General features: G+C 36.7%; 1 protein-coding gene across 2 annotated transcripts in view; it reads left to right on the forward strand.

Annotated features, from left to right (window-relative positions):
• LOC123272582 (ABC transporter G family member 21) overlaps positions 1-14,414 on the forward strand; it is a 153,816-nt gene that overhangs the window by 53,142 nt on the left and 86,260 nt on the right. For both annotated transcript variants that reach the window (XM_044739480.1, XM_044739481.1), the window contains exon 3: positions 8,845-9,014. In XM_044739480.1, coding sequence (XP_044595415.1) covers positions 8,845-9,014 — 170 coding nt within the window. The remainder of the gene's footprint in view (positions 1-8,844; positions 9,015-14,414) is intronic.

Raw genomic sequence — 14,414 nt, forward strand, 5'->3', positions numbered from 1 at the left:
TTTTTCATGATTTCTTGCAATTTTTTTGAGTTTTTTGCAATTTTTTCAAATTTTGACGGCTCAAGAAGCTACTAAACGTTTAGATTCAGATTCTACGAATTAAAATACATAAAAATCATACGTGATCTAGGTCCAAAAAAATTTTTTCATTGCTGTGACTGTAGTTTTTCGCAATTTTTTTGCCTTTTTTTGGGTTTTTTGCATTTTACTCAAAATTTTGAAGGTATATGGGCAAAACTGACTTCAGATTCAGATTCAGTGCGTCGAAATACGTAAAGATAGGTAGGTCCGGTCAAAAGTACAGAGCACTTTTTTTTTTGTAGGCCGGTATTATAATTATTGAGTTATTTACGAAAAACTGAGATTTTTTGTTTTGTTTTTGTTTTTTGTTAATAAGAAATTTAAATTTTTATCAAAAAAATAAAAATATAACATCATTACGTTCAAAATTTAATTCCGCAACGAATGGGTGGTTGTTCATATTTTTATCACAATTTCCAAGACTTTTATCAGCAAATTTACACATAATTCTCAGAAAAATTTTCGTTACTATGTAACATAGTAATGGTTACCGTTCTACATAGGAATAAGATCTGTTCTTATCTCTCCGTGTAATACTGGAATTCATTTTTTAAAAATTTCAGAAACATTTGTTAAGAAACGATTTTTAACTACCCGGTCGCTGAGAAAAATTGAAAATTTTCAAAAATTATTAAGTTATTGGTTTCACCCCGATTTTCAAAAATCGAGTTTTCATCAGATCTCCACGTTGTGAGGTCCTAGAGAGTGATTTCAACCGTTTTCCCGAAGATGTCACTAAGTCACTATGTCTGTATGCATATATATATATATATATATATATATATATATATATATATATATATATATATATATATATATTTATATTACCGTAATTATATACCGTAAGCCATATCAAAGCAAATTTTTTAAGGGAATTGGGAAAGAATGGATAGGGGAAAGGGGGGGACCTACTCAGTGGGAATTTTTCCGTAATTGAAAAAATAATCAGACAGCCCAGACTGGGAGTCGAACCCAGATCTCTCGGTTACGCGCCAAGGGCTCTACCAGTTAAGCTATCCGAGACAAGTACTGACTACTTTATTCAGTCACGTATATATATATATATATATATATATATATATATATATATATATATATATATATATATGTGTGTGTGTGTGTGTGTGTGTGTATGTGTGTGTGCGTGTGTGTGTGTGTGTGTGTCATAAATTGTGAACGACTTATCCGATTTGATCGAAATGAGTGGCGTTCCGAAGAGTTTCATTGCCCTTAAATTTCTGATACTAGTTCAAAAAATTAGTCAATAAATTTTGAGAAATCTTAAAAAGTCAATTTTTAAAAATTCGTTTTTTTTAAATATCTTCTAAACGGCTTAACCGATCGATTCTAAAAACTAAATGGCTTTTAACCTCAAAAAACCACGTTGATAGTTGCCGGTCCGGTCAAAATCGGTTGATTCGTTCATGAGTTGTTGTTGTCAAAAAAATTCAGAAAAAGTAAATTTTTCCAAAATTTTCGGTCTAATCAATTTGTGTTTAATTAATTAATTATATTTATTTCGATTTTTACTTGTATACCGTTCTTGGTTTTTACAAGGCTGAGTAGATGGCATTCTGCGAGTGCGCTACCGTCCTGTGTTTTTTTTTATACTGTCCTTGTTTTATTCAACGCTTTTTTGGACCCCGGAACGTCCTCTTTTCACTCCTGTATTTTCACTACATAATCAACCTTATTTTTCGCACATTTATATACTCAACTCTTTGTTATTATCACTGCGGCTGTGGACCGACTTGTGTTTTCTGTACTGTATTTACCCTATTCCTCACCCCTTTCTATCGGTTGTTGGAATAGTGGCGATGGGGAAACCACAGAGAAAACCCATGCCAGTACAGTTCGGCTACCGGAGTGACCCCCGACGGTTGGTGTTGGAACTATTCGAACAACCGTCGGAGCTCGAACCCTCGCCTCACAATATGATGTGCGAGCGAATTAACGGGATAATGACTTAACCCGCTCGGCCATCATGCCGCTTAATTAATTAATCATTTAAAAAATGATTAATTAAATTACAGTAAAAGCTCTTAAAAGTTACCCAGGTTGTCTTTCTTACTTTTATTAGTGTTTTATGAGAAATTGAGACAGAACTACGGTAACTTTTAACAGCTTTCAATGTGTCTTACATTAAAGTCTTGAAGTTAGTCATAGGTCGAAACTCGCAAAAAACGGGCCACGATTCATTATTGGTTAAAATTAAGGCGCGCGCGTAGTGCGCTATTCTAATTTTTAGTTTGTGCTTAAAAGTAAATCATAGAATTCAAAAAACTGCATCGAATGCTGCCAGCCACGTGAAAATCGGTTTATTCATTCAAAAGTAATTGCAGTGTGAAAATTTAAAGAATATTGTTTCACTAAACTGCTATCAAACTGCTCTTCGAGCTCAAAAGTATGGAGTATCTAACTCCTTGAACTAGAAAAGAACACAACACATAAATTATATTTTCGAGCTCAAAGAGCTAAAAAACGCCATGAGTGCAATTTTAAGCGCTTAGGTATGGAATTAGCGAGAAGTTGCGGAGATGGCTTTTAGGGTCAACCGTTTTTCTAATTTTTTAACTTCCCGCTAAGAAAATCGAAGATTTTCAAAATTGAGGAAGTAATTGGTTTCACTCCGTTTTGCGAAAATTAAGTTTCAATCAGATCTCGACGTTTTAAGGTCACAGGAAGCTTCCCTGACTATTCCCGCGATGGTGTCCGTGCGGCTGTATGTATGTATGTGTGTGTGTGTGTTTTTTTTTTTTTTTTTTTTGTTTTAAGGGCGGGGGGTGAATCCTTTTTACGGATTCTAGGCATAGTTGTTTGGCCTGGATATGTGGCGACTCGACGCAGTGTCATACTAAAACTCGACGCTAGCGCCCCTACCCACTAAACCCTAAACCCCTTTTCCTCTTTCCCCTAATCCCTCATGGAAACCGCCGTTAGGCATTACTTCGTGAGGGGAGGATCTAGCTATCTTCTGGTAGCTAAGGTGTTATTTTACCTTTCTTCTAGTTGTTGTCATTTGCTCTTCTTCTTTCGATGGAACGCAAGTCTATGAGGACTTCTGTTGCAAATGTGCTGATGGTGTTCCAGGAGGCTCTTGATGACAACATTGCTTCTACTATTGTCTCTGGTTGGATTTTCTTCTTTAGGATCATCTCCAGCTCATCTCGCTGTGGGTAAAATCGTGGGCACTCAAAGAAAACGTGCTCCGCGTCTTCATTGATTCCTGGGCAGGACGGGCACTCCGGTGAATCATCATGCTTGAAGCGGTGAAGATACGTCCGAAAACATCCATGTCCTGACAACAACTGCGTCAGATAGTAATTGACCTCGCCGTGACTTCGGTTTAGCCAAACGTCGATCTTCGGTATGAGACGGTGTGTCCATCTCCCTGTTGTCGCGGCGTCCCACTGCGATTGCCATCGTGCGATGCTGTTCTGCCGTTCTTTAGCTCTGAGTTCCTCGGCACTTTGTGCGGTTGTCCTCTTTCGTTGGTAAAGGTTCCGTCTTTCCTCAGCTAGGACTCTGAGCGGCAAAGTTCCGGAAATGACACACACTGCTTGCTCTGATATTGTTCGAAAGGCACTGGCTACTCTTAGCGCGCTCAGTCGGTAAACTGGACATGCTTTCTTCCATGATTCTTGGATCTCAAGTGCGTCGGCCCAAATGGATATACCATATGTGAGGACCGATGTAACTACTGATGATAGCAATGACCTCCTTGTCTGCTTCGGGCCACCGATGTTGGGCATCAATCGTACTAGGTTGGCTACTACTGCTGATGTTTTGGCGGTCACGTGTTCAACTTGTTGTTTGAAGTTAAGTCGGGCATCGAGCATCACTCCCAGATATGTGTGTGCGTGTGTGTGTGTGTGTGTGTGTGTAAACTTCTTATAACTTTTGAACGGCTCGGCCGATCGGATCGAAATAGGTCGCGATCCAAAAAGTATCATTGCCATTAAATTTCATGAAAATTTGAATCGATTCGGTGCGCTAAATTTTGAGAAATCTCAAAAATAAAATTTTCAAAAAATCGTTTTCTTGGAATAACTTCTAAACGGTTGCACCGATAAATTCAAAAAACTATTCCGCCCTTGAGTTTGAAAAATCACGTAGATTGCCACCAGACCCGTCAAAATCGGTTGATTCGTTCGAGAGTTATCGAAAACGAAAAATTTCAAAAAAAATTAGGATGACGGTTGACCCTACAGGCCATCCCTGCAACTTCCCGCTCATTTTGTACTCAAGCGCTCAAAATTACACATTACATTTTTGAGCTCAAAATTTTAATAGCAGTATAATAACACAACTTTTTGAATTTTCAAACGGCAATAACTTTTGAATAAATCAACCGATTTTCACGCAGTTGGCGGCATTAGACGCATTTTTTTAAGCTTCATAAATAATTTTCATGCTCAAATCGATCGAGCCAGGAATTTTGAAGTAATTCCGAAAAAACACTTTCTTCGGTTTTCTTTCAACAATGATAAATCACGAACGAATCAACCGATTTTGACCGGGCTTGCGGTGATCGACGTGGTTTTTTGACCTTAGGAGCTAATTAGATTTTGGAATTGATCGGTAAAGCTATTTAAAAGTAATTTCAAAAAAATCACATTTAAAAAAATTTTTTTTTGAAATTTTTTCGAGATTTCTCAAAATCTAGCGGTTTGAATCGGTCCAAATGGTATTCAAAATCTAAGTTGGGTCAAGCCCTTTCGATTGGCGTCGATTGCGATGAAATCGGTCAAGCCGTTCAAAAGTTATAAGAGGGTCGCATACATACATACACACACACACACACACACACACACACACACACACACACACACACACACACACACACACACACACACACACACACATACACACACACACACACACACACACACACACCTCGTGTCGGGCTTGCTGGGTCCCGCATCAGGTGCCTCCCCAGGTGGTGGATAGGGGAATGCCCGGCATATCTGCACGCCAGATGCGTCGGGTACCGAGGAAATAGAATACTCGGGGTGGACCAAAACCTAGCAAAAGATAATATGAATTACTTAGAATGATTTTTGGAATTACTTAGAAATTCCTTCTTCGATCGATTTTAAACTTAAAAATTCGTTATGAGGTATCAAAAACTGCGTCGAATGCCACCAACCGCTCGGAAATCGGTTCATTCATTCAAAAGTTATTGCGGTTTGAAAATTCAAAAAATAGTGTTTTATCAAACATCTATCAGACTTTTAAGCTCGAAGAACTCAAAAGCCTAAAGAAGCTATCCCTTTGAGCTCGGAGAACTCAAAATAACACAGAAATCGTAGTCTGAGCTCAAAAACAAAATAATTGAAATGTTGAGCGTTTAGGTATGGAGTTAGCGGGAAGTTGAAGTGATGGCCTTTAGGGTCAACCGTTTTCCTAATTTTTAACTTTCCGCTAAAAAAATTGAAAATTTTCAAAAATCGGGAAGTTATTGTTTTTACCCCGTTTTTCGAAAATCGAGTTTTCATTAGATCTCGACGTTTTGAGGTCCTAGGAAGCTTCCCTGACTATTCCCGCGATGGTGTCCGTGCGGCTGTATGTATGTGTGTGTGTGTGTGTTTTTTTTTTTTATAGAGGAGGTAAAATACTCATTATCACACTCGAAAAACGTGTGCTCGGCGTTGTCAATTTTGTCTGGGCAGTATTTGCACGTTGGTGTGCTGTGCAAACCCATCTTTAAAAGATAGGCATTGAGCTGCCCATTTCCTGTCAATAGCTGGGTCAAGAAAAAGTCTGTTTCTCCGTATTCCCGAGAAAGCCAGACGTTGATGTTTGGGATCAGGCGTGCCGTCCATCTGCCCGGCTCTCCTGATGTCCATCGGTCCTGCCACTCTTTTTGCGTTTCCGCCTTTATCCTCGTTCTTGCGTCCTTCATGTTTTCGTCACTATCTTTAGCGTCATAGAGTTTAACTCTCTCAAACGCTAATAGGTCGATGGGCATGGCTCCCGCAATGACCAATACAGCCGCTTCGGAAACTGTGCGGTAGGCGCAGGCAACCCTGAGAGCGCCTCGCCGCTGTACTGCTGCTATCTTTCGCCGGTAGGTATTCTGCTTTAATATGTCTGCCCATATCTCAGCTCCATAAAGCAGTACCGAGTGGACTGCTTCTAGAAGAACTCTTCTCTTTTTTGTTCTTGGTCCCATGGTGTTGGTCATAATTCTTGCTAGGCTAGACACCGTCTTGCTGGCTTTCTGGTATGCATTATCGAGGTGTTCGCGAAAAGATAGTTTCTCGTCTATCATTACCCCCAGATAGCGCAGGGCCCTTGTTGACGTTAGTGTTGTTCCTCCCATGTCCACAGCGAATGGTTTTGGGAACCATTTTTGACGAGTCAGAACGACCATCTCGGTTTTGTGCTTGGCGAGTTTCAGGTGGTGTTTATCGAGCCAAGTCTCGACGGCATCAATGGTTTCCCGAACTAGTAGTTTGGCCTCCTCTACGCTGTCTACTATTATCGTGGCCGCGACGTCGTCTGTAAAGCCCGTTAGCTCTACTTGCTTTGGTAACAGAATCTTAAGAAGCTCGTCATAGTCGGCATTCCATAAATCGGGCCCCATTATTGAGCCTTGCGGCACGGCAGCCGTTATGGCGTATTCTTGTGGTCCTTCTGTAGTTTCCGCCATTAGCTTTGTTTCTTCATGGGCGTATACGACAGCTCACCCAACCGATCATTATACGGGCCTTGTCAAGGGCTTAAATCGCACTGGCCTCGCTTACTTCGCAGAAGGCTGCCCGATTGCCTCGTGGTGTGGGTTTTGTCAAATTTACCCGTCAAGTTTGACCTCCAGGCTGTCAGTGAATTCACGTTTAAGTGCTTCACGGACTTCGCTCTCGGTAGAGATTTCATCCAAGTCGAGGATCTCGATCGTTGTTGTTGGTGTTAGTGTCTTGACTGTGCCGATATTTGCAGTGGCTGCATTTACTGCATCGGTGAAAGCCTTGCTGTCTTCGGTCTTTCGAGCCATTTCAAGGAGAACGCCTCCGTGTTTCATCTTTTTAATAGACTTTATGTCTACGCCCATCTCGACAGGGCTTAGCTTGGCTTTGATTTCCTTGAGGAGATCGGCGTATGTTCGCCCTTCAGCTGGTTGGACAAGCACAGCTTTAGTTCTTGTCTTCTTCCTCCTCGGTTTCTCGGAGCCACCGTTGTTTGGCTGGTTTTGGGCTGTAGCAGATTGAGCCGCTGGCTCCTGTTCTTTCTTTTTCTTGTTTTGCCGAGTCACTTTGGTCCAGGTATCATCCTGGGCTGTCTTTTTCTGTGCTGGCTTGTCAATTTCTGTGGAAGGACTGGGCGTGGACAGCGGCCTCTTCTTGTTGTTGACCTCTCCTTGCTGTGATAATTTCTTAGGAGTGACCAGAGGTGGCTGTGATTTTTTGCTCAGACTTGGAGATGTTTGAGTCGTTGACGCTGACGTCGTTGGTTATTTGTTGGCTAGCCTATATGCCGTACTAATAGACGTAACCAATTTTCTGATCTCATGATGGAGATTCTTCTTGTCTTTTATGAAGTCGGCTAACTCTTCGATCTTGCTGTCGAGCCTCTCCATTGGTGACTGTTGGCCTGTAACGGGCGGTACAGTTTAGGCCCGTTTGCACGCCTTCCCTCGCCGGTACTGAGGTATCCCCCCTCTGCACCGTAGACGATGTTTGAAATTGATCTGTCATTTTCATATCATCTTTTGCTAGGTTTTAGTCCACCCCGAGTATTCTATTTCCTCGGTACCCGACGCATCTGACGTGCAGATATGCCGGGCATTCCCCTATCTGCCACTTGGGGAGGCGCCCGGTGCGGGACCCAGCAAGCCCGACACGAGGTGTGTGTGTGTGTGTGTGTATGTAAACCTCTTATAACTTTTGAACGGCTCGGCCGATCGAATCGAAATAGGTCGCGATCCAAAAAGTATCATTGCCATTAAATTTTGTAAAAATTTGAATCGATTCGGTGCGCTAGATTTTGAGAAATCTCAAAAAATCGTTTTCTTGGAATAACTTCTAAACGGCTTTACTGATCAATTCCAAACACTATTCAGCTCTTAAGCTTAAAAAACCACGTCGATTGCCATCAGTCCCATCGAAATTGGTTGATTCGTTTGAAAGTTATCGAAAACGAAAAATTTCGAAAAAAGTGTTTTTTTCACATAACTTCGAGATTTCTTTTTGGATCATTTTTGACGAAATTATTAGAGCCTAAAAAATCACGTCGATCGCCACCAAGAACGTGAAAATTGGTTGATTGGTTCGCGAGTTGTCGTTGTCGAAAAAATTCGGAAAAAGTGAATATTTCAAATTTCTCTAAGATTTTCGGTTCGATCAGTTTGTGTTCAAAAGTATGTCATAGATTCTAAAAAAGTGCGTGGAATACTGCCAACCGCGTGAAAGTCGATTCATTCATTTAGAAATTATTGCAGTTTGAAAATTCAAAAAATACTGTTTTATTAAACTTCTATCAGCCTTTTGAGCTCAAAGAGCTCTAAGAGCTCAAAAGCATACAAAGCTATTTCTTTGAGCTCAGAGAGCTCAAAATAACACACAAATTGTATTTTTGAGCTCGAAGAGCTCAGAAACGTCATAAGTGCAATTTCAAGCGTTTAGGTATGGAATTGGCGGGAAGTTGCAGGGATGGCCTTTAGGGTCAACCGTTTTCCAGATTTTTTTTAGTTGTAATTTGTTTATATTTGTGTGAATATTTAGTCATCTTTTTTTACTAATTACTTTTGTTTTTTATTTTTAGGATGTGGAAAAACAACATTATTGAATTGTTTGTCAGGGCGGGTAGGTTTAGATAATGGAGAAATATGGTTGAATCGAGAAAGGTTAACGAAACGATGGCGTCGTCGAATCTGCTACGTTCAACAGCAAGATGTTTTCTTTCCCGATTTGACTTTACGTCAGACACTTGAGGTAAATTTAACGTATACATTATTATTTAATAAAAACAGTTGTTTTATTATATTTTTTTTCATAGAAGAATATTAATTTGTATACACTCACTAATGAATGGAATTATAAAAATTATCAAATATTGTGATATAATTAAGCACTCTTTCCCAAATTAACGAAATGCGCACCCGAGAAAAAATATTTATATATATTTATATATAAATTGGTTATATATGATTATATATGAAAAATGGCCAAATATAACCATATCTAATCATATATAATTATATATAACAATATTTAATTACATATTTATTACATCTAATTAATTATTGGGTTAATTTTATGGATAGAGTATTTAATATGGTCCTACGCAATTCTCTGTAACCAATTAAAATGCAAAAAAAAATATCTAGCTATAGTTTTACGGCTATAACACCAGCGGTCACCCATCCAACTATTAAGCCTGCTCAATGCTGCTTAACTTTAGTGATCTCCGTGCGTCTTGAAGTTTCTGTCTTCTGTGCTGCTGTCTCAGATGACAATGATTCTATGATCTACATAATGTATCATATGGGTATATCATAAATATAATATAAAAATTGATTTTAAAATATATTTGGATAGTCATAATTCATAATTTATTTATTTGACCGAATCTCATTACAATATAACACTTATTTAAATAATAAAATAAATAATGATTTTACTATTAGGTAGTAGCAGAGCAGACCAAAACATCTCATAGGAAATGTAACAAATTTTGTATTTCAGAATTATTTAAACGTAATTATAAACATCATTTTATACTTTTTGTGATTACCAAAAAAAAATTTTTATGTATGTTAATTATATATAAGCATATATAATTATATATACTTATATATAATTATATATGGGATTGTATATAATGGATATATGGGATTATATATAATCTTGGATGGCTGTATATTGCTCCATATATAGTCATATATAATTATATATGATTATATATGACCTCATATACAATTCCATATATAATCATGTATGATTATATATAACTATATATAATTATATATGGAACTATATATAATCTTGCTTGGCTGTATATTGCTCCATATATAGTTATATATAATTATATATGATTATATATGACCTCATATACAATTCCATATATAATCATGTATGGTTATATATAATTATATATAATCTTATATACAATTCCATATATAGTCATGTATGATTATATATAATTATATATGATTATATATAATTGTATATAATTATATGTGATTCCATATATAATCATATATAGTCATATATGATTATATACAATTATATATGATTATATACAATTATATATGATTATATAGAAACATTTTTTCTCGGGCAACGCTTAGTTTATGCATTATTTAAGAAAGTGGCACCTTACGAATGAACGAAAAATTTCTTACTATTTTCTATTGTCAAATGTAATGAAAATTATACTATTTTACAAACAATTCTACCAAAAACTGAAATTTCAATTTTCCATTTCCCACCATAAAAATCAATGTTTTTCAAGAATTGGGAAGTTATTGGTTTCACCCAAACTTTCGAAAATTGGGTATTTGCATGATTTTGGTATTCATTAACTTTTGATATTTTTACATTCTATATAATTTTTAAAAATTTTTGAAAAAAACATTTTTCGATTTTGTTCTTAAAAATTTAAATAATTTAATAAATAAATGTGGTCCTAAATTACATAAAAGTCACGTGATGTGATTGGTGTGACGTCATTGTGCTGTTTGTAGCGCGAATATTTGAATGAGCAATAAGTCATGTATAATATTTTACGGTACTAAAAAAATTAAAATTAAGTTTTTTTCAATTTTAAGTTTTACACATTATATTTTTTATGCCACATTTTACGGAAAATAATTAAAAGTGAAACAAATTTTTGTGAAATGTTTTTCTAATTTTAAAGTGAATGTGTTTGGAGGTTATGAACATGTCAATGTTGTTTTAATACTAAGACTTTTGGGAAGCATCAGTTCAACAATTTAGTTAGTGAATATCAACAAGTCAAGAAAAATGCCTCGACGAAAAGTGGATCTTGGTTTTAGTGAAGCACGGTCTGATAATTTACCACGAGTTGATGCATTCATGGTTGCAACTTATCTCGCCACAAATTCTGATTTTGTATCAGCAGAAATGAAAGGAGCAAAAGCTAGCCTGTTTGTATATTTTAATACAGCTATTTATTTAGATATTAGTTAGAAATAAATTGATGATTTTTTATCAAAAAGTTTAAAAAGTATTTATTAGTTGTCACTTGAAACGGAATGTTAAGTTTCCCTTGGTCGCCCCTATTATCTCTTAAGGGCGCCACTGGATTTTTAGACTCAGTATCCAGAAACTGGACCAGAACATGGAGTACTAGGTCAGGGTCGTGAGAGATCGCTGAAAGGAAACTAAAATTTAGACACAGAAATTCGTTTAACAAAATTATTTATTTATCTAATCCCTTTTACAATTGAAATAATGGCCAAAATAACAATATATAAAATTTCATAGATAAGAATCCACACTCACACTCACTCTCATTCGGTATATTTCGTGCTGTCCAGCTAAACCCTCACGTGGCTGTAGTACCCTCACGTGGCTCTAACGCTACTCTAACTTAGTTCACGCGGTCTCACGGACTCTCACGCCACTGAGCTGGACCCGGAGGTGACTACACACGTTGTCCACACAGTGCACGCTGTCCCCCAAACTTCACGCTACTCTAAAAGAACTACCCCGAAGCCAGAGGAGTATACCATGAAACCGAGATAGTCTCTTTACTCACACACAACCACACTATATTCCAATAACAATGTTACACAAATTATTTCCGACTAATACACAATTTCCAACATTGTTTCCTAACTAACAATTTCTTATTTACTAATTATCATTTCTTCTAAATATTAATTTACTGCCGTGTTCTTAATATTACGACAACAAATATTTAAAACAAGAGGTCTTCGTATCTTGAATTAATCCTAATTGTTATGTCCGAGAATTATTAAATAAATTTTAATCTTCATTTTAGTAAAATTAAATAAATCCGATAATTGAGCAAACCTAAATCTTTCCTAAGTTATTTTTATTTAATCCAAAACATTTTATTTAATCCAGTATCATTTATTAAATCCAGTTATCGGCAGTGAATTTTAATAAGTTTTATTCTCATTGTAAATGTGAAATTATGATAAAAGATTATCCTATTATACTTTATTTTGTGTCTATTGAAACTTATTTTACTTGAGTTTATTTTATTTTAAACGAACTAAGACTTTTGTTTCGACCTTGAGTGTCCTCTACTCAGCGTTCTCGCGCGGGACAAGATGGCTGACGCTCTCGCTCGGTCTTGCGTCTCTGTCGCAAGTTTTTAGTATAATTTTATCTTTGACGGATTTTTACAAGTTTTATTTTCTACTTCGATTAAATAATTTAAATTAACAATTATATTGATTTTAATGATTATTTCCCGACTCTAGATTTATTTAAATTATGACAAATATTAAATAATGCGCCAAACAATTTATTAAAATAATTTTAGTTTGGAATAAATTTTTGTCTCAAATAATTTTAATTTAGCGGTTTACTCAATTCTATTTCTACTGGCTTAAGCCAAATTATTGTCCAAAGATTCTCAATTAATAAATTTTACACATGGCGTAAAGATCTGGAATTAATAACCCGAACTAAATGCCTAGTATTATTAACCCCGACAGGCCTACGTGTAAAATTAGTAATGACCAAGACAAATTATTTTCTCTAAACAAATTAATCAATAACCCGAAACATGTCCTGGTGTTATTAATTAACTGTTTTATAATTTTCTAATTTTAATATCAAATTTAATTTTAATTCTTATAGACTAGCGATTGTGACCGAACGCGAAATGGCGGTGACCTTCAGCCGACGTGTTGCCTGGCTGACGCCGCAGATCCAAGAAATAAAATCAGACATGATATTTGTACCTGGAGTTTTTCGTTTTTAATATCTAAATACTCGTGCACTCCCTCGAAGAGCTGCGACTCCTTCTGTCCAGGCTGGTGTAAATTTCTCCTCGGTAAATCCTCGGCAAATATCTCCTCGGATCAATCTGCTTGGCGGCAAAACTCTGGTCACCGTCACTCGTGCTCTGGGTATTTTCTCAAGCCTGTAACCGCAAATCAGCATTAGAAATTATTACAATTTAGAATTAATTTACGCAAGCTGGCAGGCGGCCTAGCAAGCAATAAATTATTTGAGTTTTTATCGCTTCGTTCCACTTAAAGGTAAGCGAAATAAAATAATTACCTGTGCTCTGTGTTCTTACAAAAATTTGCGATGCGTCCAGTGAGACTGTTCGGTCACAATGAATCCAGTGTGGCCAGATCGTGCGATTTTTACCCCACTTTGTACCGCTTTTCAATGTAGTCAGATGAGAGTGGCCTACAAAGTGGGGGTAAGCACGTTCTGGCCACACTGAATGAATCTTCGTGGTCTTGTCGTTGTAGTTCTTTCTTCACTCTGCCTTCCCCACTCTCTCTCTCAGCGCGGGCGCTTCCCCCTCGGGGACTTACTTACTACTTATAGCTAGAGGCGCGAGTATTTCGGAACACAGCGCCCTGGGATCCGTCGATAAACTAACTGGCGCGGCCAGGAACCTCGTATTGATAATATAGGGACCGTAACACTCCGTTACACACTACTATATTTATTTCACTATTTTAAATTAATATTTGTTTAATTATAGATCTGGGAGAAAGTCATATGGAGATGCAGCCATTGAATATGTACAAGTTAAGCTTCAGGGACCTGAATGTACTCTCAAATGTTTTATTTGTCCTGAACACAGAGTACATAATAAATCATATAGAGTGACTGTAGTTTTAAATATTGTTGATGAAGAAATTTTATCGATTCAGTGTCATGATTGTGCCGCATCGTTAGGTTAATAAAATAATTTTACAATATTCAAGTAATAAAATCATGACAGTTCTTGTTTGTTTCATAATTTTCTACTATTAAACTTTATACATAATACACACGTTACATAATAAGCTAAATTGAATATTTCGATAGTATTATGACCACTAATCACTTCTTTTTATACTGTTTTTTAGGTGGATGTAAGCACTCCATAGCATTTTTGATGTTGCTACACAGACGATCTGAAGAACCATCTCCAACTGATATTGAATGTTACTGGCGTAAATCAGTTTTATCTCAAGTTGGGTCAGCAATCAAATTTATTCGAGTAAAAGATTTTGCTTCTGATACAAATACTACTGCTGTACCTAAGTCTTTTAATACATTGCAAGAATTTGTCAATAGAACAAAACAAAAAAATGTACAGAGCCAAATCTTGCAGTATTTCAACTCTGAGAATACTGAAAAAAGTCTTTCAATACACAATTTATT

This window comes from Cotesia glomerata, linkage group LG10 (genome assembly GCF_020080835.1).
Source record: "Cotesia glomerata isolate CgM1 linkage group LG10, MPM_Cglom_v2.3, whole genome shotgun sequence".
In the NCBI taxonomy this organism is placed as follows: domain Eukaryota; kingdom Metazoa; phylum Arthropoda; class Insecta; order Hymenoptera; family Braconidae; genus Cotesia; species Cotesia glomerata.